The sequence below is a fragment of the Martes martes genome, assembly GCF_963455335.1.
Source record: "Martes martes genome assembly, chromosome: 13".
Lineage (NCBI taxonomy): Eukaryota > Metazoa > Chordata > Mammalia > Carnivora > Mustelidae > Martes > Martes martes.
The window spans coordinates 70,410,673-70,435,228 of NC_137901.1; the positions used below are offsets into that span (position 1 = coordinate 70,410,673).

General features: G+C 51.0%; 2 protein-coding genes across 2 annotated transcripts in view; one reads left to right on the top strand and one right to left on the bottom strand.

The window, feature by feature from the left end:
* Positions 1 to 309: 309 nt before the first annotated feature.
* Positions 310 to 3,049, bottom strand: UQCR10 (ubiquinol-cytochrome c reductase, complex III subunit X). Its single transcript, XM_080821978.1, has 2 exons — positions 2,883 to 3,049; positions 310 to 1,054 (listed from the first exon to the last, which is right to left on the bottom strand). The coding sequence occupies exons 1-2, from the start codon at positions 3,030 to 3,032 to the stop codon at positions 1,010 to 1,012; spliced, it is 195 nt and encodes a 64-aa protein (XP_080678104.1). The 5' UTR covers positions 3,033 to 3,049; the 3' UTR covers positions 310 to 1,009.
* Positions 3,050 to 3,395: 346 nt separating this feature from the next.
* ZMAT5 (zinc finger matrin-type 5) overlaps positions 3,396 to 24,556 on the top strand; it is a 28,287-nt gene continuing 7,126 nt past the window's right edge. The window contains exons 1-4 of the mRNA XM_080822156.1: positions 3,396 to 3,488; positions 16,490 to 16,801; positions 21,509 to 21,571; positions 22,950 to 23,030. Coding sequence (XP_080678282.1) covers positions 16,675 to 16,801; positions 21,509 to 21,571; positions 22,950 to 23,030 — 271 coding nt within the window. The 5' untranslated portion in view covers positions 3,396 to 3,488; positions 16,490 to 16,674. The remainder of the gene's footprint in view (positions 3,489 to 16,489; positions 16,802 to 21,508; positions 21,572 to 22,949; positions 23,031 to 24,556) is intronic.

Genomic DNA, 24,556 nt, shown 5'->3' on the forward strand with positions numbered 1-24,556 from the left:
AGGCAGAATGGAGACAGGACCCTGGGGCAGGGTTTCTTCCCCCAGCTGAATCCGGGTCTTCCCTATGGTTAAGCCAGTTAGCTCTCCTTCGTATGGCTTAAAAATGGAATTATTAGGGCTCCTGGCTGACTCAGTCAGTTAGAGCTTGGGACTTTCTCTTAATCTTTTTTTTTTTTTGTTTTATTTTTATTTAAGTAATCTGTACACCCAATGTGGGGATCAAACTCAACCCTGAGATCAAGAATTGCATGTTCTACTGATTGAACCAGCCAGGCCCCCTATGCATACAACTCTTTCTTTTTTAAAGATTTTTATTGATTTATTTGTCAGAGAGAGAAAGAGACAGCATGAGCACAAGCGGGGGGAGCTGCAGGCAGAGGGAGAAGCAGGCTCCCCGCTGAGCAAGGAGCCTGATGTGGGGATGAAACCCAGAACCCTGGGACCATGACCAGAGCCACAGGCAGGTGCCAAACCGACCGAACCACCCAGGCCGTCCCTGCATGCAACCCTTGATATCTCAGGGTTGGGAGTTAAAGACTCTTGTTGAGGGAGAGCTTGGGTTGGGGGGAGAAAAAAAACAGACTGGAATTACTGATTTAGAAGCAAAAATTGAAAGTAATACCTCCAATTACAGCTCATGTTTTGTAAACCGGAGTTGTCTGAAAGTTAATGGAACCCAAAAGAATGGAATCTGCCCTTCAGATGTTTGCAGAGGACTCTAAAGTGGTCTCAACCGAAAAGTGAAGATTAGGTAGCATTAACAAAGCACTAGATGCAGAAGCCACGTCTTGAGGACAATTTCCATTTATTTGCTGATGACTCTGACTAAACAGACTTCAAACACAGCAGAAGTTAAAGAGTCTGTCAGGTGAAGCCGCTTCTTGCCAACAGCTACAGGTGGTCAATGAAGAGTAATCTGAGCATCATCTTCAGGCTGAGGCCCTGGTTCTGGGCAAACAGCTGGTGGGTGGACCTGGTCCTTTCGGCGTGGGGAGGGGTCTCTGAGGAACTACTCCTTATTCTCATACTTGTGCTTGATGTGTTTCCACAGCTTCTGCATTTTAAAGACAAGAACCACAAAATTTGAGCTTTGTCTCTCACACTTTGCAGCTACTCCCACTGTCCTGGTCTCTAAAACTGGCTAGAGAGAAACATGTACCATGTCTGGACAGCTGGGGTGGGCAAACTGGAAGCAGCACTGGGCTCCATGCACATTCCTAACACTTGTAAACTGCTCTGATCTTCTCAATTGCCATGTAAAGAGAAGTGGAAAAGGATGATCTCTCTTTTACAGGAAACTGAGGTTATTATTCAAAAGTACTAAGTACTGGGGCACCTGGGTGGCTCAGTGGGTTAAAGCCTCTGCCTTTGGCTCAGGTCGTGATCCCAGGGTCCTGGGATCGAACCCCGCGTCGGGTTCTCTGCTCAGCGGGGAGCCTGCTTTCCTCTCTCTCTCTCTCTCTCTCTCTCTGCCTGCCTCTCTGCCTACTTGTGATCTCTGTCTGTCAAAAAAATAAATAAAATCTTAAAAAAAAAAAAAAAAGGTACTAAGTACTAAGTGTACTAAGGAAGAGCCTGGAAGAGGTCTTATTTCCTCAACTCCCAGGTATTACTCAAGAGGTCCTACATGCATAGCCCCAAATACTTTACATTGACTCATTCTTTAATAATTTCCTTAAACCTAAGATCCTTGGCTCAGGAACTAGTTGGATTCTCATTCCCCCCTTTTTTTTTTTAATGGTTTTATTTTTTTAAGCAATCTCTACACCCAACTTGGGGCTTGAAATTAAATCGGGTGCTGTGCATTCTACCAACTGAGCTAGCCAGGTGCCCTTGATTCTTGTTCCTAAAAGCACAGATTGGTAAGTTATGACAGCATACTTAACTGCCTTTCCCAAATATTGGGAATGGCCCGCAGAACTGCCTGCAGGAGATGGAACAGTGGCAACACTTTCATAAGGGCAGAAAGAGGTCCTGATTACAGGCAGTACAGCATCAGTGGACAGGGCTGCAGGGTCAGCTTCAAATTAAAAACACAAGTGAACGGTGTAACAGGGCTATCTGCAGGAGACCTTCCCTAATATAAGCCACAAAGTAATGATGAAAAGCGTGTACAGCAGTTAGCACAGTGTTGGCACACAATGATCTACAAGGTGTGGTTATGTCCTACCTTCTGCTTTCACTTTCTCTTGAGGAATGTAACAAATGTTATTTTTTGAGTGCACCACCTACCAGGTACTGGGCATCTTGCCTGCATCTCATGTAATTCTCACAGGAGCTGCTTACTGCAGTTACTATCATCTCACATCACAGATAAAAGTGAAGCTCAGAGAGGTTAAGAAACTCACCCAACTGAATGCCACAGTTATCAACTGACACGGCCCAGTATCCCCATCCAGGGGTCTCCTAACCATTATTACTACCACAATGCTTGTGTAGGAAGCCTGGAAAAGTGAAGAGTGCTATCTGAAAAGGCCAACCACAGTATCTAAGGAGATGTCCTTTACACGACCCTCGCCCTCTCAAATCTGCCCTTGAAATACTCAGAGGAGGCTGTGGGTCCAGGCTCCAGCCCAGATTCACCACTGACTTCCTGAGGGTAGCCACAGTAAGTCCTTTGCTCTCACTAAGCTTTAGTTTTTGCTCCTGCAAATGAACAAGTGGGTATCTGGGGGTGTGAGATATCAATACTTATAACCCGCACAAAGTGGGATCATTTAACGTTTTGGGATTCACATCCGGTGGAGAGGATATACGGCACTCGACCGACAGAAGACAGGCAGGGTTTTCCCCCCTCACAGTAAAGGCAGACTGAGTCCCACCTCCACTCCCACTGCCACCCCTCAGGCAGGCCCAAGGTCAGGGATGGCCCAGTCCCTCACCCCCTGGTTGATGTGTTCGTAGATCGCGTCCGCGCCTTGATCGAAGGCGCGCTCGAAGAATAAGGCGCCCACGGCGATGGTGAGAGCGAAGGTGGAGGTCCTGCGGAACAGCAGGGAATACAACCTCGCAGTAAACGTCGGGGCCGCCATGTTTCTCCGCTGTCAAGCCCGCGCCTGCGCCGCAGCCGATCATGCGCTCCAAAAAAAAAAAAAAAAAGCCTTCGACGTGCAATACTTTATGGGATTTGAAGTTTTTCTGAATCTCAGTTCTTATCTTTCTGAAGGACAGAGGTAAGTGATGGCTTTGCGAGGAGGAAAAGTCTCGTAGAATTTAGATTAGGGCAGCCCAAATAGTGTGTTAAGATTTGTTACTCAATATTTCTAAAAAATTTCTTGTTGCGTGAATATACTGAACTACAACACCCAGAAGTCCTCGCGCTTCCTTTACCTTCCCCAACGCCGGCGCGGTCTTAGCTATGAGTCCCAAAGGTTTCTGGGAAGGGCCGACTGATACTCAAGGAAGGACTACGAATCCCAGCAAGCAGTTCGCGACACGAGGGCGCAGAAGGAGGAGGAGCTCGGAGCCGTCGGGCCCTGCGGAACCAGGTACCCTCTTTGGCAGGACGTCGAGGGGCTAGTGTTAGTCGTCTTCCCTCAAGGGGAAGACATGGGCTCTTCTTTCTAAGTCCCTTCCCTGCTCTGTGGGTCGCACCAACTTAATTAACGGGGAGTGAACAAAAGGGCGAGAGGGTCTGGGCGCCCAGGTCCCCCGGCTCATCTCTGCCTGTCTCCTCTGTTAGACCCAAGTCCAGGCCTAGCGTTGGAGCCTGTGGCAAAGTTGGGCCCTGGGTCTTGAACCCCTTTACCGGGCGACCGGGGAAGGGGCGGTTCTGCATATGCTTCCTGTTTCCCTCACCCCTGGGCTTCGCCAACTAGAACCTTGACCTAGACGGGGGGAGATCTGGGCGCCGCTCATTCCTTCTTGGGGATAGAAATAGGGGTTTTGATGTACTAGTGCCACTCAGCTCATATTTTCTGAGTGCCGCCTCTGGACCATGCCCTGGGGACCTGGCGAAGAACAAGTCCCCGCTTTCATGGAGCACTCAGTGTGTGGGCAGATCGGGCGGGAGGTGCACTAACCACAAACAAGAAATACATTAAAAAGCAAAAGACAGGTTGCTTGAAGAGAGTCTGGCGTTGCTATTTTAGCCAGGGTGCCTAGTGTGACACTTTAAGCAGAGACCCCAGCGAAGGGGAGTTGGTCAAACAGGAAAAGGTTGGTGCGAAGGACTTGAGGCTACAGCAGTGCTGGAGTGCTTGAGGGAAAGCGGTAGGGCCGGACTGTGAAGAGGCGGGCTTGGGTCAGCTCATATAGGGCCTTGTAACCCATAGTAAGGAGTCTTACTTCTTTTTAATTGCTCTAGGAAGCCACTGAAGGGTTTTAAGCTGGGATGTGACATGATCCAATTTACATTTTAATGTCATCATTCTGGCTGCTCTCTGGAGAACAGATTGAAGAGGGGAAGTTATTGTGTTGGGTCAGTTGAGACAGGATGGTAATTTAGATTAGTTTATGGATTAGAGTAGTGATCAGATTTGCGATGTATTTTGGGAGATAGGACAGACAGAACAAGCTGACCTGTGTAGAGAGTGCGGGAAAGAAGAATGGAGGATGAAGTTTTGACCTTAACAACTTGAAATCCACCGGGATGACCTTAAGCTCTATTTGGTCATGTTAGGTTTGAGCTGCCCCTTAGACATCAAGTGGAGATGCCCAGAGGCCAATGGGGATTTGGATCTGAAATTCAGAGAGGTCTAAACCAGAGATAAGTCTTCAGTATAGGTACTGAAAACCTGGGATTAGAGGCCTGGGATTAGAGGTCTGGGCCTGACTTGGAAAAGCAAAAGGAACGCCTGACTGGGGACTGGGAGGAAAAATGAGAAAAGCTTTAAGGTCTAAAACCATGATGAGTTAACCATAACTGGAGTTATTTTCTATTTGCAAAGCATCCTGGTAGCTCCTTGGGACACAAAGTTGTGAGGCTTCTAGGATAGAATACTTTTGTCTTGCTAACAACAAATCTGGCTGATGGGAAATTAGAGGAGGAAGGAATTGGTTTAAGTAGGATGGGTTAGGAAAGTCCATGGGGAGTTAAGGTGTGGCTTGTTTTATTTTATTTTATTTCATTTTGCAGCAACAATTTGGAAATACTGAATTTTCTTTAAGCTGCTTACTTCAGCTTAGAAATTACTCTATACATATCTAGAAAAATAAGAAAAATTACCTTCACTTTTCCTTTGATGTTTGAACTCACTTTGAACTAACCTTAAATTCCTTTAAACAATCAGCCCCATTTATAGCCTAATTACATTCCTACACATTTACTTCACTTATAATTTAATATATTTGATTTTCCTTTTAAGTACTTCAGATATATAACCTAACAAGTATAATTTCCCAAGAATATTTAAATGTTACTAGAAAATCTAATAATTTAAACTTACAAAAAAATGAATTTCAAGTTCTAGTAAACAGTTCAATACTTTCAACATAGTTAAATTCTTTTATGTCACTGGTTATGTCTGGAAAGCTAAAAAAAAAAAAAAAGATGCCATCTCTGACATGAAATTAGGATATGGGGGGCACCATTAGTAGCTTTCACAGCATTCCAGATGATTCTAACAGTGCAGCCAGTGTTTCTAGTTATTGCTGACCTTTCAGCTTGAAATGATAAATCTAATATCATTTACTGACATATGTTTTATCAATTACCTAACTGTATATATGAAACATCTTTTTTTTTTCTTAAAGATGTTGTATATTTATTTGAGAACAGAGAGAGCACAAGCAGGGAGAGGGGCAAAGGGGGAGGGAAGGGGACAAGCAGACTCCCCACTGAGTGCAGAGCTCACAGAGCTCAAATCCCAGGACCCTGATATCATGACCTGAATGGAAGTCACACACTTAACTGACTGAGCCACTCAGGTGCCACCCTACCTATATATTAGAACTTCTGTATTTTTTTTTTTTAATAAACTCTATGTCCAGTGTTGGGCGTGAACTCAACAACCCCCATGAGAGCAAGAATGTCATGCTCTATCATCTGAGCCGGCCAGGCACCCCTAACTTCTGTATTAAGTAATCTCTACAGTCAACATAGGGCTTGAACTTACAACCCCAAGATCAAGAGTTGCATGCTCCACCAACTGAGCCAACCAGGCACCCCCATATATTTCTCAATTCCTAACTTCTGTATTTTAAATTGGAATCACAGTGCTTATCTGTCATACTCAACATGTCAAATTCTTTTCAATGTTACAGATACTTTTAAATACCAAGTATATGCTGATTATTACTAAACTGAGGTCAGGAACATCAATAAGGTTGATTTATTTTACTACCTCTATTTTCAATTCTAAACTTACCTGGAGCGTGACAGGACACTTAGGTAGTAGGAAAACAGCTTTATCCATTCTAATGAATTGTGTTTAGCATTCCAATCAAGTTGGGTTTATCATTTCAGTGAGCTGAGGTTATTTATAATCAGACTGGTTTCTGACCGAGACAGGAATCCAGGTGTTGTCTACCCAGAGTGCCTGTCCCCAGCCAAGGCTGTCTTTGGGATGCAGGGAATAGAGAGGTCTTTGAGCAGGAGAAGCTTGGTCCCCCAGCCTTTGTATTTTAAGGGGTACCTACTAGAGGGTACTAGACTCTTATGAGTAAAATGCAGATTTCTGGGCCCTGCTCCAGATTAGCTGAGTCTGAATTCCTGGAGATCTGACAACCCAGGAGACTTCATTTGTATTAAGCTCCCCACCAGGAGCCATGGAAAATCTTGAGCAGGAGTGGTTCTAAGAGGCTTGATCTTCTGCTGCCCAGGGTGGGTGAAATGAAGAGGTTGGCTCGATGCTGGAGATGAGACCTGACTTGGGCAGAAGTGAGGGTGGTGACAGGACCAGCCTGGTGGCAGAAGAAGGGGGAGGCAGAGGAGGTTCTGAGTCCAGGTTGCTGGTTCAGAAGCCTCCATCAAACTATTTTTACCTTTTCTGTTTGGAAGCTCTGGCCTCCTGGGACCTGTAACTATCTGATGAGAAACCATGTCTCCATCCTGCAGCTCCCTGGAGCCCAGATTCAGGTTTTGCCAACCTGCCCTGAGCCAGGTCTGCTTGGAGTCATGGTGTGCCCTATCCACCTTCAGCCAGACACTGGGGTAGTGTCTGCTGTGGATCTCTTTCCACACCGGCCCTGATTGGTCCATCCAGGTGAACCAAGTCATTGGAACCACCTACAGTGGCCTTCTAAGGGAGAAGGAATAGTATTTATCCTAGCTTGGCAAATTTCCCACTTTTTTGAAGGGAATTTTTTGAGCAAATTTAAAACAATATATGCTTAATGTAGAAACTTAGAAAAATAGAAAAACACAAAGGGAGAAGAAAATTCTGCACATAATCCTATTATCCAGACATAGTTGCAATAAATATTTTGTGTCTGCTTGTATGTGTGGGTGTGGGTGTGTGGGTGTGCTGGGGCAGGACGTTCTTTCTCCTTAAAAAAGTGGTATCATGTTGTACAAACTGTTGTGATAAGGAGCCATTTTTTATTTAGCTAAAAGGGAATAGTCTCCTTTGACTTGAAATTTTTTTCCTTTGACTTGATTGTTTTTCTTTTTTTTCCCCAAAGATTTCATTATTTGAGAGAGGGAGGGACGGAGGAACAGAGGGAGAGAAAACATCTCAAGCAGACTCCCCACTGGGTGCAGAGCCCTACACAGGGTCCATCCTATGACCCTGAAAGCATGACCTGAACCAAAGTCAAGAGTCAGACACTCAACCAACTGAACCACCCAGGCACCCCTCCTTTGACTTGATTTTTAATGTCTGTCTGGTAGTGCATTGAACAGATGTGGCTCGTGCCCTGCTCTTGATCCTTGCCAATGTGGGCTCCCTCCGTCCAGTTTTTTTTTAGGTAAGATGTGAGTCATGTCATTGAACCCTCCCACTCCTACCTTGTCGGGGAAACCAAGCTGCCTACCTGCATGTAGTGAGCATTGTCTGTCAGCTGTTCTTACGGTCTGACATTTAGATTTCAGTTTTCAGACAAGCTGTGTTGCAGTGACCATCTTGGTATCTAGATCTTTTTTTTTTTTTTTAAGATTTTTTGTTTATTTATTTGACACACAGAGAGAGAAATCACAAGTAGGCAGAGAGGCAGGCAGAGAGAGAAAGGGAAGCAGGCTCTCCGCTGAACAGAGAGCCCAATGCGGGGCTCAATCCCAGGACCCTGAGATCATGACCTGAGCCGAAGGCAGAGGCTTAACCCACTGAGCCACCCAGGTGCCTTGTATCTAGATCTTTGAGATAATCTCTGATCATTTCCTTGGAGGAACTCCTATTGGACGTAGGTTACCCCTCCTTTGTGCTGTCTGGCACACAGCTTATCACCTAGTATTGTTACTGGGGGCACAGCAGCCAGCCATCCCAGCATATATTCAGTGCACTTTCTTGTGAGAGCAGGGCCTTTGTGTCATGAGGTGTGAACCCCATTCTGGCGGAGAGGAAGGGTCAGCAAATGTTTGGCTAATAAATATATGGCTGAAGGGAACCATAGAAAGTTCTGGAAGGTTATGCCTGTGTTTGAGGATTGGCTCATTTGACTAAACTCAGGAGTGTTTTGGCATATGGGGCACTTTGTACCCGTAGCCATCACGTATTTTAAAGTGATTCAGTTTTTTCATTTGTTTATTTCACTGTATCAGTTAGCTATTGCTGCATAACAGATTATCCCCCCAAACTTAGCAACTTAACTCAACAAATATCTTGTACATCTGAGGGTCAAGAATTTGGAAGTGGGGATATGGCTGGCTGACTCAGTCAGTGGAGCATATGACTCAGGATCTTAGGGTCGTGAATTTAAGCCCATGTTGGGTATATAGCTTACTTAAAAAAAATTTTTTTTAAGGATTTTATTTATTTATTTGAGAGAGATAGTGAGCGAGAGAGAGAAAGAGAAAGAGAGACAGAGAAAGCATGAGTGGTGGGAGGGAGAGAGAGAAGCAGGCTCTGCGTGGAGCAGGGAGCCCGATGCTGGGCTCGATCCCAAGACCCTGGGATCATCATCTGAGCTGAAGGCAGACACTGAACGGACTGAGCTACCCAGGCACCCTAAGAATCATATTAAAAAAAAAAAGAATTTGGGAGTAGCTTAGCTGGGTAGCTATGGCTCAGACCTCCCAGGAAGTAGCAGTCAAGTTCTCTGCTGGGGCTGCCCTCATCTGAAGGCTTGACGGGGCTGGAGGGTCCACTTCTAAGCTTGCTCACATGCTGTCAGCAGGAGGTCTTAGTTCCTTGCCACATGGGCCTCCCCACAGGGCTGTTCACCGTGTGGCACCTGGCTTCCCCCAGAGTAAGTGATCAGAGAAAGAGGCCCCAGGATGGAAGGTGTATTGTCTTATCACCTGATTGTGGAAGTGACATACAATCATGTCTACTCTGTTCCCTTAGTCCTGCAGAGCAGTCCTCCTGTGGTGTGGGAGCAGACAACACAAAGCGCAAACCCTAGAAGGTAGGGGGCACAGAGGCTGGCGGCCACATCCACAGATGAGTACTGAGCACTGTCAGCGTGCCAGGCACTCTGCTAAGCACCTCGTATCCATGATTTCATCCTCACAGTGATCTTACGGAATAGTTTTAGGCCATCATTCCATAAGAATTATTATGCCTGTCTCCCACATGAGGCTCAGAGGGTGAGTCGTTTACGGAGAGTTTCACAACCCAGAAATGGCAGAGACGAGATTCAGACCTGAGTTGAATGATTATAGAGTAAGGACTGGCTTGGGTAGTCTGTGTGACTTTGGCTAAGCTCTCACCCTCCTTGTTCTTCAGTCCCTCATCTACCTCAGACCAGCATTTCTCTGAGCATGGTCTGTGGACTGTGCATCGTTTTCCTTAGATCCTGGCCCTGGCCCAGACCTGCTGAATTAGGAATTGCTGTGGGTGGGGAGCCCCCAACTGCCTTGGAGGGCCAGGAGTATGTTGACACATGTGCCTTACACCCAGGGGTAGAACACATAAATGAGGTCAGGATGAGAGAGGTGTGTGGTCGTTGCTAAGCACTGAGGCATCTGAGGGAGACCCCTGACATAATGGGGCCCCTATCAGGGAAGACGTCTGGATCTTCCTGGCACTTGTGTTGGAGTTGGGCTCTGAGTGGTACAGCCTACAGCCCGCCCCCCCCCCCCCCACCGAGGCAGTTCTGATGCCATCAGCTCCAGACGGCAAGCATATGTGCCCCTGGGACATTGCTGAGCTCCTAGCGGGCGTGCAATAACGCCGTCCTCTGGCTGCCGTTTACTGTTTACCTGGGGACTGGCGGTGCCATAATTAGAAGAAATGACAGGTGAGCTTGAGGGCAGCATGTGGCGAGCACAAGGCCTGGGTAATTATTACAATGCGTCTCCCAGCCCTTGGCCACGGCCAAGCTGTTGGCTTATTTTAGCCTTGTGCCAAAGACAGCTCTGTACCTGAGACACACACAATGAAAGGAACCAAGAATATCAATGAAGCACAAACGTCTGCCCCACGGGCGCGTCACAGCGGAGCAGTGCGATGGGAAGAGAAAGGCTTCAGGACTCACCTGGACCCCAGGGCAGTGCTGGCTCTCCACGCCTTTTGGCTTCATGGTGAGGTCTCTCCCAGAGGGTGTGTGGGGGTCCTCTGTGCCACTGGCCCACCAGCAGCACTCAGGCTGATGAGAAATGACCATTACCGGAGTCTGTCTCAGTTTTGGCTTTGAGCAGATGAGAAGTATCTCTGAACCTGCGTCCCCATCTGTGAAATGGACACCTTGACATCTGCTCAAAGGGTCCCTGTGATGATCAAATAAGGGAACGGAAGCCAGGTGCCTAGCATGCAGGAATCTGATGCTGTCTTCCCTCCCCCCATCCCACCCCCATTCTCTTTTCTTTCCTCCACCCCACAGTGTCTCCTTGAGGGAAGACCCAGAAGACTGAGGTCAGGTGCCACAGGATGGCCGGGTGTGGGTCAAGTCAGTAGAGCAGGGCTCTGCTGGAGACAGGAGTCCTGCAGGGAGGGCGGTGATGGCAGCGAGAGACTCATCTTCAGGACCTTCTGTGTCTCTCTCCTCTGCCCATCCTCGTCCTGGTCCCTAGATCCGCAATGGAGGAGAAGAGGGTCTGGGAGCTATAGGTGAGCAGAGGGCAAGAGGCCTCGGGTTCTGTGGTTGGCTCCTTCCCCAGGCAGTTGCATGTGCAATGCTGTGTTCCTGGTGCTGGAGTGCAGCAGGACAGATCTCTCTGCCTTCATGGGACCCACATACTAGTGGGGAGACAGACACACATGACAGTAAAGCAGCAGGTGTGGTGAGACGAGCTAGAGGAAACAGCAGGTCATAAGCGGGGCAGAAGTGCCTGCAGCTGCCACTCTTAAGTCCGGTGGTCTGGGCAGGCTCACTGGGAGATCAAGGGAGTGAGACGCCTGGATGGTCGTAGTACCAGCAGTTAGAATCTCCGTTCTCTGAGCACTAACTATATGGTAGGCGTCCTAATATACCACTGCCTTTGTCAATCCACAATAGCAACGGGGGTCCCTAGATTAGAGCTAAGGACACGCACAGGGGGATGAAATAAATTTCTAGAGTTCACCTAGCTGATGAGTGGCAGACCTGGGATTCAAACCCACACCTGTGTGACCCCAGAGGTTGTCCCACTGGACTCAACCTGCTGCCCTTTGGCCATCGGGAACCACCTTGTCACCTGATGAAGCTCCAGGGAGCCAGCAGCTGCTGTTGCAAACATGGACCTGATCCCTGAGAATGGGCAGGTGGCGCTGTCTCCGTTTCCAGCAAGGCAGGATGGTGCCTTGTTCACAGCCGCTGAGTGCACCAGTCCCAGAGGATGAGGCTGAATCACGGCTGAGAGGGCCAGCTTAGTCAGCACCCCATGCTGGTGTCTGGGCGCCTTTGGAGATGTCCAGCTGTCTCCACCACCCCCTTCCATGACCTCCCACTCAGGGCTGCCAAGTGCGGCGGTGCAGGCTGTGCCTTGGGCAAGGACACCTGGCTGAGGGGTGAGTCGGAGTGAGATACGCTCTGCTTGCCAGATTGCCAAATACGCTGTGGCAGGGCACCATATCTGTCTGGAGGATTCTGCACCAGCACCTTTTCCTAATGTGCGCCAAGGCACTAGAGAGGGAGGCTGTTGGGTCAGGACCGCTAGAAGCTCACAGCTGGCTGCTGTCGGGGCAAGGTCACCTTGCTGAATCCCAGCTCCTGCCCAGGACCTCGGCTTCCCCGGGGACTGGCCCGCTGGGAGGTGCGACGCCAGACTGCCCTGGAGCTCGTTTGCTCCCCTTGACACCATCCCCGGGCTGTACGGGCTCTGCAGAGCTGCTGTTCAGGGCAGGTGTCTGGGCCCATCATGAAGGCTGAAGTCCGGTCCCACCTCTGCCTTGTGCTGTGTGCTTTGGGCAACCGACTTACCCACTCCTGGCCTCACCTTTCCTCATCTGTCATACGGACCAGCTGCCCCCAGTTTTCACTTGGACACTGACATCCTGTTCCTTGTTCCGAGCCTCAGTTTTCTGAAACACAGGCCTTTGGGAGATGGTGGATGCTGGCTGTTGTTTCTTGAGGGGCCCCTGGGGGCCAGGCTCTGCTAAGTCAAGTATGTGCGCACAGATGAGCTGATTCTCAGAACAAATCCCTGAGGTGGGCCCTGTTACTATCCCAGTTTTCATAGGAGGAAGCTGAGCACAGAATTAGAAAGCAGTGGCACCTGGATTTAAACATGGCTGTCTGGAGAGGGCCTTAGAGATCACCTGGTCTAGCTGCCCGCCTCCCCCTTCACACATGGGGAGACTAAGACCCTGAGTGGGCAAGCGACGGAGCCACAACCTCACCTAGAGGAGCTGGGACTAGAGCTCGGGGTGCGTTGACCCGCTGTGGACAGCTGAGTGCCGCCCCTGTGCCAGGTGCAGGGTGGGCAGAGGAAGGAAGGTGTGGGTGGGTGCCTCTCCGCTGAGGTTCATGCATATGAGAGAGAGGAGGAAACGTGTCTCTCTCTCTCTCTCTCTTAAACACACACACGCGCACACAGTGTCCACTGCGGAGAGGCTCATTATATGACTTCAGGGAGGCTTTCCCAGTAAGTCCAAGTGAGGAGGAAACTTCACACACACACACACACACACACTCTCTCTCTCTCTCCCTCCCTCCCTCCCCACTGCCGAGGGGCTCATCATTTCCGGTCCAAGTGCAGGCACCACGAGACCTGCTCTGACTTTCTTTCCTGGAAGTGTGACTCAGGGCCCCCCACGGCACCACTCTGAGTCCCAGTCTTCTCCTTCTCAAGTGGGCTTATAACACATACCTCTTGGGTTTGGAGGGGGGCCCGTGGTCCCCAGGGTATAGTGACTGATTAAAAAGGAGAGCAGTCAGGGGCGCCTGGGTGGCTCAGTGGGTTAAGCCTCTGCCTTCAGCTCAGGTCATGGTCTCAGGGTCCTGGGATCGAGCTCCGCGTCAGGCTCTCCGCTTGGCAGGGAGCCTGTTTCCCCCCCTCTCCACCTGCCTCTCTGCCTACTTGTGACCCCTCTCTCTCTCTGTCAAATAAATAAAATCTTTAAAAAAAAAAAAAAAAAGGGAGAGCAGTCAGCAGCATCATTTGTTGGGAGGAGACTTTCCTAAGCGATGAGGAGTGTAGGCTCTAGAGCCACCCTGCCCGGATTCTGAATCCAGTTTGGCTGCTTTCCAGCCCTGTGACCTTGACTAAGGCACTTTGCTTCTTGGAGCCTCAGTGCCCTCATCTGAAGAAGTGGAGTAGGTCCTGCCTCACAGGTTGTCCTTAGGATTAAATGAGATGATGCCTTTTAAAGCTCTTAGCCTGGTGCCACACTAGTAGGTGCTCAGTAAATCAAATAGTAGGTGACATTTCTTTAGCACTTGCTACTTGCTGGACGCTATTAGTGTCATTTGTGTTTCCATTATTCTCATTAACATTTCAGTTGGATTAGCAAACTTCTGTTTACTGCTCCGGAGGCAGTCAGCTAACCCGTCAGACCCCCTATCTCATATTCCTGCGGTGAAAGGAGAGGCCGAAAGGAGAGGCCGGGAGAGGTCCAAGATCACCTGGCCAGCCTTGTGCCCTGTGTGGTTTTGTTCAGCTAAGACTGCCGCAGAGCCAGCGCTCTATCTCTGCCTCCCAGAGGGACACCCTCCCCTCCTCATGACTCTCCAGAGCCAGCAGCTCTCCGGAGCTTGAGGCTTCGTGAATGGCTTGGTTAAGCACTCGGCCGTTAAACGTTCATCTCTTACAATTTCAATCCAATTCCTATAAGTTTATTGGCAAGACGGGGTGTATTAGAGCTGCCAAATTTAATATATCAAGTTCATGTGTCTGGGATGTGGTTTCTCAGCAGTAATAGAAGAAGAGAGGTTTTATACGTTTTCATTTTGAATGACTGTTCCCGATCTCATTACAGCCCTTGACTTAATGACTGCTACCCCTGTCTGCCTCAGGAAAGGCCTCCATCGACCCACCTGGCTGCCTGGACTGTCCAGGGGGCTTGTTTGTCTCTGTCTCTCTCCCCCTTCTCCTCTTCCCAAGATGCATTCCCCCATCCATCTGCCCTGTGGTCAGGTCCCAGCCGTATCTTTAATTTGCTAAGTCCTGGGAGTTGCACTTTTGCTGTTAGCCTGGCTTGCTTAGGGAAGTCATTTTTCTTCCTCCTCTGGGCCCTGCTCTGGGAAACGAGGAATCAGACTGTAGGGCCTGAAGAGTGAGAGGGTAGTCTGGTCTCAGCCTTTGCATATCCCACTTGGCAGCCCAGAGTAGACCCATTCATCCTCCTGTCTCATGTCAGTAAACCTGGGGATCCAAGGGCGGCCCTGACACTCAGAATTACCCCCTGCCTATGGCCGGGGATCTCCTGGGTCAGGTGTGGCAGCTGTGGTCACCATGGCTGAGGGGTCTTAAGACCCTGAAACATTCTCATTTCCCTCTCTGATTGGTGGGGACCTGCCACCTAAGAGTTTAGCTAATCTCCTGGCGAAACTGTTTGCATTTCTGCCTGAGCCTTCTGGCTTCTGTAAACTTTGAGCTGTCTCTGGAAGAGGACACCCAGCAGTGGGATTTTTAGGGCATCTGGGTTTTGCGTTCTCATCAGCTGTGTGACCTTGGGCAAATCACTTCCTTTCTCTGAACCTCAGTTGTCCCGTAGGGAAAGTGGGAATTAATCCGTTTACTCAACAAATATTGGTTGCCTACTCTGTACTGTGTACCACTTTGGGTAGTGGGGCTTCAGCAGTAAACAAAACAAAAATATCCCCGCCTGCGTGGAATTATAGTCCTGTTGGGAGAAAAAGATAATAAGCATAACAAGTAACTTATTACTTCAAAGGTGATAAAAATGAAGCAGGGAATGGGGAAAGTTAAGTAAAATGTTCTGCAATTTTAAATAAATCCCTCACAGGAGATTACTGAGAAGATAGTATTTGAGTGAAGATTGAAGGTCTCCAGTGAGCAGGGTCGCAAGGGAGAGCATCCAGGCAGAGGGACCAGCAGGACCAGATGTATGAGGTGGCCGGATGCCTGGTGGGTGCGAGAGGCGGAGATGAGGCTGATGTGGCCACACTGGAGAGAAGGGGAGAGAGGAGGTCAGAGGTGGACTGGGGGGTTGGGGGGAAGGTGGGGAAGTGACCAGAGGGTGTAAGGCGGTGGCTCTCCAGCCTAGCTGCATAGAATTCCCTGGGGAACTTTACAGAAATGCTGAGGCCTAGGTCTCACCCTTGAAGTTCCGTGATCACTGGCCCTGGGGTGGAGGCTGGGCATCAGAATTGTTGCCTGGAATGAGGCCTCGCAGGCATACTCATTGGCCCGTGTAGTTCCTTCCGGGCTGTTCTGGGGTTTAAATGAGGCGTGTGTAACCAGAGCCTTCCTTACACTGGCCTTCAGGGCATGCTCAGTTGGGGGGCTGTGCTGCATGCTGTTGTTTCGTTTCGGAATGTAGGTGAGGTCCAGAGCTTGCGGCCAAGAAAAATTCTCGAGACATCTTTGGTGCAAAAGAGGTGATCTTATTAAAGCATGGGGACAGGACCAGTGGGCAGGAGAGCTGCTGCACTGGGATTGTGAGGAGTGGCTGGTGATATACTTGGGAGTTGGGGGATGTAAGGAAAAAGAGAGGGGTCCCAAAGGACTTTCATATGCTAAAGAAGACCCTCAGGATACTGAAGGCCTGGCTATTGTCCAGCTAAGGTTGTTTTTCCTAAGGTGTTAAGATAGTTGGGAGTTTCCAGAAGGAATGTTACTCTCTATCTATCCCAAGTATTTGTGATTGGGCTGCAGGTTATAAAGAAATTTAATTTTATTGATATTCCCTTCTGCCTTTGTTTCCCACATCACTATGGAGGGGAGGGTGAGGTTCGGGCTCCAGGAAATTGAGTCTATGGGTCTCTGAACTTTAGGCTACTGATAAGAATGCTTTTTCCTTGTGAATCGCTAAGATATTTGTACACCGAAGGAGACTGCTGTCCCACATCCTGCAGGACAGTGATCGCTGTCAGTTAACCATTTGTTTCTTCCTTTCCTTCGTTTTAGGGCAGCCGGGAGTGCCCCGAAGCATGTCACACAGATCCCCCCTGGCGGGTGCTAGGTGTCAGCCTCTGCTTTGTCCTCAGCCTGTCTCCTCCATCACCGCTGCAGGCTTTGGTGCCTGGCGCTTCCTCCCTACTCTTGACCAAGCGCTTCGGCTTCTCCGGCAGCAGCACCCGGCATAGCCTGCCATGGGGAAGCATTACTTCTGTGACTACTGCAACCGCTCCTTCCAGGACAACCTCCACAACCGCAAGAAGCACCTGAATGGGCTGCAGCACCTCAAGGCCAAGAAGGTCTGGTATGACATGTTTCGAGGTGAGCACTGGCTGGTGGGGCAACTGCGCCGATGGAGGTCAGCTCTCCGATCTTTCTTATGGGCAGACAAGGAAGTACTGGGGCCAACGACAGGCTTGGTCAGGGCTCTTGGATGAGCCAAAGAAAGGAAGGCTGGGGCCACTGATGGGCCATGCAAGGGGCAGGCTGGAATGTGAGCCCCAGTAATCTTGACCGAGATGGAGGCTCCCTTCTGCCAGCCTCTGGGGATACAGTGGCCAGGAAGAAGGTTTTTCCAAGGAGATAATGTTTGAGCCAACGGTGGGAAAGACTGGGAAAAGCCTGCCGCAGCGTTTTAGGCAGAGTACGTGGAAGCAGGTGGCCATGAACAAAGCATCAGGTGCTGTCCGAGCAGAGGAGAGAAGGTGTGGCTGGACCCAGTAGGAGAGGAGGGTGGTAGGGACTGAAGCCAGTGGCAGGACTGGGGCCGGCTGGTGTAAGTGAAGGCAGTGCTCACGAGCTGCATTTGACAGTGAAGCCTGCCTGCTGCGTGAGTGTGGGGTGCAGAAAATGGCTGTTGAATGACTGGCCGGCCAGATGAATGACCAAGCTGCCGGAGGGAGGGCTTTCCCGGGAAAGGCTTCTCAGAGCGGGTGCTACCAAAGCCAGTGAGTTCAGGCCACAAGCACCTAGTGCAGAGCCTGGCACCTTCGAGGTACTCGCTGCAAGGGAGCTGCTGGACAGTGAGGGAGATGTTGGGGTGGCCAGCCAGGAGCCGATGAAACAGACCGGGAGCTTGGCGGTGGAGTGGGGGTGGGCCCAGAGTTTCTAGAATGAGCTGGAGCAGGGCCGATGCTTCATGAGCTGGGGAGCAGGATTCCCAGAGCAAAAGGAAGGAGCTGAGTCTTAACAGCCGAGAAGGAAGGAGAAGGGCAGAGTCTGCCCAGGTCTGAGAGTGGGAATTTGTAAGAAGGGAGTGGGCGTTTATGGAGTGCCTGCTGCACTTTTGTAGTTTGTCCTTTGCTTCATCAGCAAATCTCTAAGGCTGAGCTCCGCCCTTCAAGTTAAGATCACCTGGAGACCTTGAAATAAAAAACTTGCTGGTCACCTGAGCCCATCCCCAGAGGCAGGTTTGGGGTGGGTCCTTGGCACAGTATTTTCAGAGCTCTCCCAGACTCATTTCTGAGGAGGAAGCTGAAGCTTGGGTGAGGGAGGGCGGCCAGGCTGCGTAGCAGGCCAGGCATGGCTGAGGTCACAAGGAGCTGGGAGTGGAGACAGAGGGGTATTCAGTTGCAGAGGGCTCTCCGAGGTGCCTGGGAGGCCTCTGACTCTGGTGTCAGGCAGAGGCTCCCTGCCCCCCCAAATCCAGTGGGGACTGCGATCTGGCAGGAGCCAGGCCTCAAGATTACCTTGGTGTTTGCTTCCAGCCCCAGAGTCTCAGCTGAAGAACAGGTGGGTCTTTGGGTCTAGGGCTGATTGGTAGAGGCTGTTGTATTAAAGAAAGATGAAAGAGTCAGTACCGTAAGCCCCTTCTCGGGGGCCCTGCATTCCTAGTGTCCTCTCACATCCCCCGGCATATTCAGTCCTTAGAACAGCTCTACAAGGGAGCCTGGGCAGGCGGGCGTCCCCACTTAAAGGTGGTGACTTCAGGATGGTAGATGATATTCACCCGGGCTCCACGGCTGGTGCAGGAGCTCTTTCCACTTTATGAGGCTTCCCTGGGGCTCTAGCTTGCCTGAGAAAACTGCACAGCACAGACCTTGGGGAGGTGTGTGGCACCCCAGCCTGGACTAGGACTCAACACCATCTTTGCTCCCAGTTTCATGGCCTTAGACAAGTCCCCTCACCCCCAGCGGGGCTGACCATGCATCTGCTGTGGCCAGGACAGGTATGAGTGCTGGAGCTAGGCTGGCTGGCTGGCTGTCCCAAGGTGTCACTCATGAACAGTGTTGTCCTGATTCTACCCTGTGTAAAAGAGCCCTAACAACAGTACCCACCTCCTAGGGATGTGACAGGGGCTCAGTGTTTTCATGACGACTGTGTGGCAATAAGGGTTCACTCAGTAGGAACCATGTGGGTCCACAAAAGGATTGACCTCAGGCCCTTTATCTCAGTGAGCACTTAGTATGTCCTTGGCTCCCAGGTGGGCTCTGAAGACTTACAGGTGATTTAAACAGGGCCCCCTCTCCTAGGCAACTCCACTCCCAGTTATAACAGTGTGTTCTTGGCAGAACCCCTGTCTTATACAGGCCTCCATGCCCTGCCCACCTGGTTCTCCAAGCCCCAACCACTCTGGCCATTACAGGTAGTGCCCCCCAGCACTACCTGTAAGAAAAGGCTTGCCTTTTCTGCTGTCCTCTGTCCCCTCAGCCTAGCCCTTCCATCTCAGAACTCAGCTCAGGCACAGTGTCCTCAGGGTTGCCCTCTCCAGTCCCCAGGCGAGGTCAGGTCATTTGGCTGCATGCTAGCTGCTCCCCTGTTTATGTCCACGTGGCTTAGTGTGACTGTTGGACTGGAAGGGAGAAGCAGGTCTGACTTATTCTCCACTAAATCCTCATCCTGGCGTGGTGCCTGGCACACAGGACGTGCTCAGTAAATGTTTGTTAGATGAATATCTAAACGAGCAAGCAAACAAACACCAGGCACCAGGGCAGCTGTTAATTTTGCGAGATGAAGCAAGAAGGACCAATAGGGTCAGATCATGAGGAGCCTTGAATACCAGGTTGGAGGAGCATGGCTTCTTTGCGCAGGCCCTGGTTTCGGGTTCTCAGTCCTGGGTGCCTTTCAGAGTCCCTGAGGAGCTTTTAACAATTCTCATGCTCTCCCTGTCAGATGAATTAAAGCAGAACTTGAGAAGGATGGCCCCGGGGATCCCTGTATTTTAAAGGCTGCCTGGTTATTCTGCCGTGTGGCTGGGGTCAAGAACCACCGGCCGGGTGCTGGGCAGCCTAGAACTTTTCTGCCACACTGAGTCCCCAGGACGCCTTGGCTAAGACTCAGGCTCAGGCCCCCACCCCGGTTCAGCTACCCTACCGCTGGGATGTGGAGGTGGGACCGGGCAATGTTCACATGCCCCCACCAGCGCACCTCCTGTGGGAAGGCCTGTGGCACCAGCTGGACAGGCTGAGTCTGACAGGCCCAGTGCTGACGGAGGACACCCCCTACCCTACCAGCCCCACCCACACTCCACCGCGTCACCCCGTCACCCCCAGAGGGAGTCCTCTCGTAACCAACTCCTGACTGCAGCAGCCCACCCCCACCGGCTGCCTGGCGCTGGGGAAGGGAGGAAGGGCGAAGCTCCCTTCAGAGCCGGCCACTTCACCCGCCACCAGGGGAGCCGCAGCCACTCGGGGAAGGGCAGGGGCTTTAGACTCTCACCAGGTTTCAAACCTGGCGCTGCCACTTCCTGATGATGTGCCCTTGCCCCTGTTTGAACTTCGGTTTTCCCCTGTGCAAGGTGGGGATGTTAGCGCCGTGCCGTGGGCTCGTGAGGAGGACACAAAATAAGAACTGCCACCGCTCAACATTGGTCGAGCGTCCACGACAGAGGTTCTGAGCCCCAGCCTCACGTTAGTGTCACCTGGGGAATGTGATGCTGAAGCCGCTACCAGCCCTACTGTCCTGGCAATTGTAATGTGCCCTCAGGCTTGGGATCATCAGGGGCCTCTGCCAAGGGCTCTGTGTCTTATTCGCTTTTCACAGCAACCCTACCAGAGGAGAATTGTCCTCCCATTTTACATGCGAGGCAACAGAGACCTGGAGAGATAAAGCCACTTGCCTGGAGTCAAGTGTATGGGAACTCAGAAACCTGTGATCTTTCCTCTGCTCCAGTGGCCTCTAGAAAAGGCAGCGGACCCATGCGGCAAGTGTCCAGCCCAGGCTCCCAGGGCGACATCAGGGCCTCCGAGTCAGAGCCCCTTCCTGTCTTACTCACAGATTTTGACCGATTGATTCTTTACCTACCAAGAAACACACAAAACTTAAATCATAAGTATATGATGAAAATAAAGGTCGAAAAATTGGAGGAAACCAGGGTTAAGGTTTATGTCCGGAAAGATTGCTGGGAAGTCCTGTGGAGGCCTGCAGCTGGCAGGGCAGAGGAGGGAGCAAGAGAGCAGCAGGTTGCAGGCTTGGCCGTGGACCGATGCCTGAGCCCTGGGACTTACTGGTGGGCTTCCTGGGCACCAGGAGAGTTTTTTTTAGCTTTCTATTTTGAAATAATTACAGTCACAGAAGTTACAAAGACAGTATGAGAAGTCTACCATACCAGGATTTAAAACAAAACAAAACAGGGGTGCTTGGGTGGCTCAGTGGGTTAAGCCTCTGCCTTCAGCTCAGGTCATGATCTCGGGGTCCTGGGACCAAGCCCCACACCGGGCTCTCTGCTCAGCAGGGAGCCTGCTTCCCCTTCTTTCTCTGCCTGCCTCTCTGCCTACTTGTGATCGCTCTATCAAGTAAATAAATAAAATATTTTTAAAAAATAAATAAAACTACCCAGGTGGTTCCGTGGCATGGTCAAGGCCAAGAGCCTCAGACCTAAAACTCAGTTCTTGCCTTTGGCTAGGTCTGGGTGGGGAGGAAGGGGCTGAGGTCACCTGAAGCTCAGATGCTTCTGCCCAGCATCCCTATCTGTGGTCATCCCTTCCTACACTCCTCTGTGGGTGGGAACTCTTGCCTTTCCTGATTTCAGGGATAGGAAGTGCCTGTGTGCAGCCTGAGTCTGAACCTGGACCCTCTCTCTTCTTGCAGATGCGGCTGCCATCTTGCTTGATGAACAGAACAAGAGGCCTTGTAGGAAGTTTCTGCTGACAGGTAACCTGTTCTACTCAGTTCGGGTCCCCCTTAGGACTAGCATGCCCCATCTGGCCTGCTCAGACCTCTGCAGAGCCTCTCCCCTACCCCAGCCATCACCCAAGCCCAATTTATGGTCTTGGTGTGTTAGCCAACTGGTCAGTTGGGACCTTCCCAAGGGTTGTGCCTTGGGAATGACTTCCAGGGCCTGGCTCCTCAGCTCTTTGGACCTAGAATGTGATTTTACTGGCCCACCCAGAACAAGCAAGCACTGGGAGATTGCAAATAAGTCTAGGAAACATTGATGGCTGTGATGGACTGGCTGATTAGGTTAGCCTGGGAGCCCACCCTCCAGCAGGGAGGGCCGGAGATGGTAACAGGTTTGATGAGAAGCTTCAGAATTAGAACCAAGAATGCTAAGTGTTGATTTGACTGCTCAACACTCACCAGATAAAGGTGCATTATACTTCAAAGAGATAAAAACCTCAGTAAGTGAAGGAACCAAGAGCAGATGAAAATAAGGGTAGGAAAAAGAAGACAAAGCCAAGAGAATGATTCATTTCCTCCATGCTTGCTTTGAGTTCCCGTATACTCTTCTAGGTATTTGGCCCTGAGCTTCCTAATGGCCAAGGCAAAGAGGGGAACCATGGTGATTACCATAAGTGTGTAAGAGAGCTTGGCCCTGGGGAGAGGTAATGCTGCTGGCTTAAGGAAGACAGGTGAATGGCCATTTTCCCCTCAGGAGACAGTGCTGTCCCTAGAATGGTCACCAGGACTGCAGGTCAAGGGCCTCCCCAACAGACTTCACTTGGCTGTGAAAATACCACTGGGAGGTTCTGCTGGCTTAAGATACTTGCAGGCTCCTTCTATTTTGAGATACAATTTGGTCTCCTTGGTTGAGATTCGGAAAGCTCCCCCAGGCTTTGGTGCCTCCTTGATTGAAGCTACAATTGAAACCTTTCTGGGGAGCAGTCCAGTGGCTCATGCAAACCAAATGGGCAGGTGGGCACCAGGCAGAGAGCACAGCAGATGCAAGGGCCTGGATTGAAGAGAGGAAGCATGACCCTTTCAGGGACCTCCTCTGTGGTTTGTTGAGGCTGGGGAACAGGCCAGGGGCCAGGGAAATGGTGACAACAGACAAGCCTACAGAGGCCGGTGCACCCCTATCACGGAAGGCTTCGCGATTTGCTTCCCAGGGTCGTGAACAGGGCAGAGTGGACCAGACAGGTTGCTCTGTCTGCTTGGGTGGGTGGAGCTAGAGAGAGTCCAAGTTTTTCTTTGGGGGTGGGATTGTTACTCTGTAGGCTCTAAAGCCTTTCGCCCCCACAGGGTGCCCCTCTGCACGTGGTGGGAGCTCTTCCAAGTGGTAAGTAACTGTCTTCCCTGTCTTCTGTTGCAGGCCAGTGTGACTTCGGCTCCAACTGCAGGTTTTCCCACATGTCAGAGAGAGACCTCCAGGAGCTGAGCATCCAGGTGGAGGGTATATTTTGGCGGGGACCCTGGGTTGGGGCGTGAAGCGGGTTGCTGGGTGGGGGGGTGCCAGATCTGAGGCCGCAAAACTGCTCTCTGCCTCCCCACCTCCTCCTCCTTTTTTTTCTTTTTAAATAGATTCTTTTTTTTTTTTCTCTCAAAGATTTTATGTATTTGCCAGAGAGAGAGAGAGTGCAAGCAGAGGCAGAGGGAGAAGCAGCCTCCCTGCTGAACAAGGAGCCCAGTGCAGGACTCAATCCCTGGACCTGGGATCATGACCTGAGCCAAAGGCAGACGCTTAACTGACTGAGCCACCCAGGCACCCCCTTGTCCTCTTTTGTGGTCATCCTGTGGGAATAAGCTGAGGGCTGCCGCAGGTGATGGGGTGGGTATCAGAAAGGCCTCCACACCGCTGCAGGCATGAGTGGAGAAGGAATGGGGGGGCCCCCATCTGTGTTCTCTGTGGGGTTTAAAGTGGTATGTGGGGCTCTCCTGTCCAGGAACCCTGAAGGGTGTACCTCAGCCTCATCTGTGCCCTGCTGGGCGCCCATTCATGCATGTCCTTCCTCCTTCCCATCAGACAACATCTATCTCCACCCCTTACTCAGCACCAGGCAGATCCCCTGTTGCATCCTGGGGACAAAGGGATGACGAGGACACCTTCCCTGCCCTCAGAACTCTCAGATCTAGTAATTCCAGGGAAGAACAAGTTTAGCTCCCCGTGGAAACTGCCACGTCTGCTTTTGGGAAATTCACTTCCCATTTCTCCAGTTAGAGAACAAGGCCATTTGCACTTAGATGGTCTTAGTCAATCTTCTCATGCAGCCCCTCATGGAACAGATGGAGAAACTGAAGCTAGCCGAGGGCGGAAGGGCCTCACATGAGCCCCCAGCAGTGAGAGGCTGATTCTGGCCTCCCAGGGTGCTGCTGCCCACTCTTCCCTCTGTCTGGGTGGCCACAGGGCAGGCAATGAGTGTCCGGGGCAGCTTGGCCTTTGCCCTCGTCCCCAGTGGGCCTCACCAGCAACCCCCCCACAACCACCAGTCATAACCTTTAGGCCAGGTACTGCTCTGGGGAGCCTGTGGCAATGTGGCCGCAGCCCTGGCCCAGACACAGGGTTTCCAGGAGCTCTCCCAGGGAAGAAGTGAGGCCCCACAGGCCTCGCCAGCAAATCCTGGCAGTGGTGGTGTCTCCAGCTCTTCACTGGCCGTGGGCTCTCAGGGAACCGTTGGCCCATGGCGGGGAGAGCCTAGGCCAGTGGGCCTGCAGTGGGAGACGGGGCCTGGTAGAGACAGGGATGGAGGAAGCCTGAGGAGGCTAGAAGCAGATGTGTGCACCCCAGATGTGTTGCACCTCTGATAGTCCTCGTTCTGCCACATCTCCCGTAACCTTGGCACATAGCGAAACCTCTTGGAGGCAATGTCCTGACGCGTTGTAAAGGTGAAGTAGGATGAAGTGTGTGCAGTGCTAGCCCAGGCCCTGGGCCCCATCCCATGTCCTCCCAGAGACCCTGACCCATCTCACACTCAGCTTGTT

What these genes read in the sequence shown, in the direction of transcription:
- UQCR10 (XM_080821978.1), bottom strand. Translation starts at nt 3,032, where the DNA reads ATGGCGGCCCCGACGTTTACTGCGAGGTTGTATTCCCTGCTGTTCCGC. An exon ending in ACGAACACATCAACCAGGGG is followed by an intron (nt 1,055 to 2,882) that starts GTGAGGGACTGG and finishes TTTAAAATGCAG; the next exon opens with AAGCTGTGGAAACACATCAA.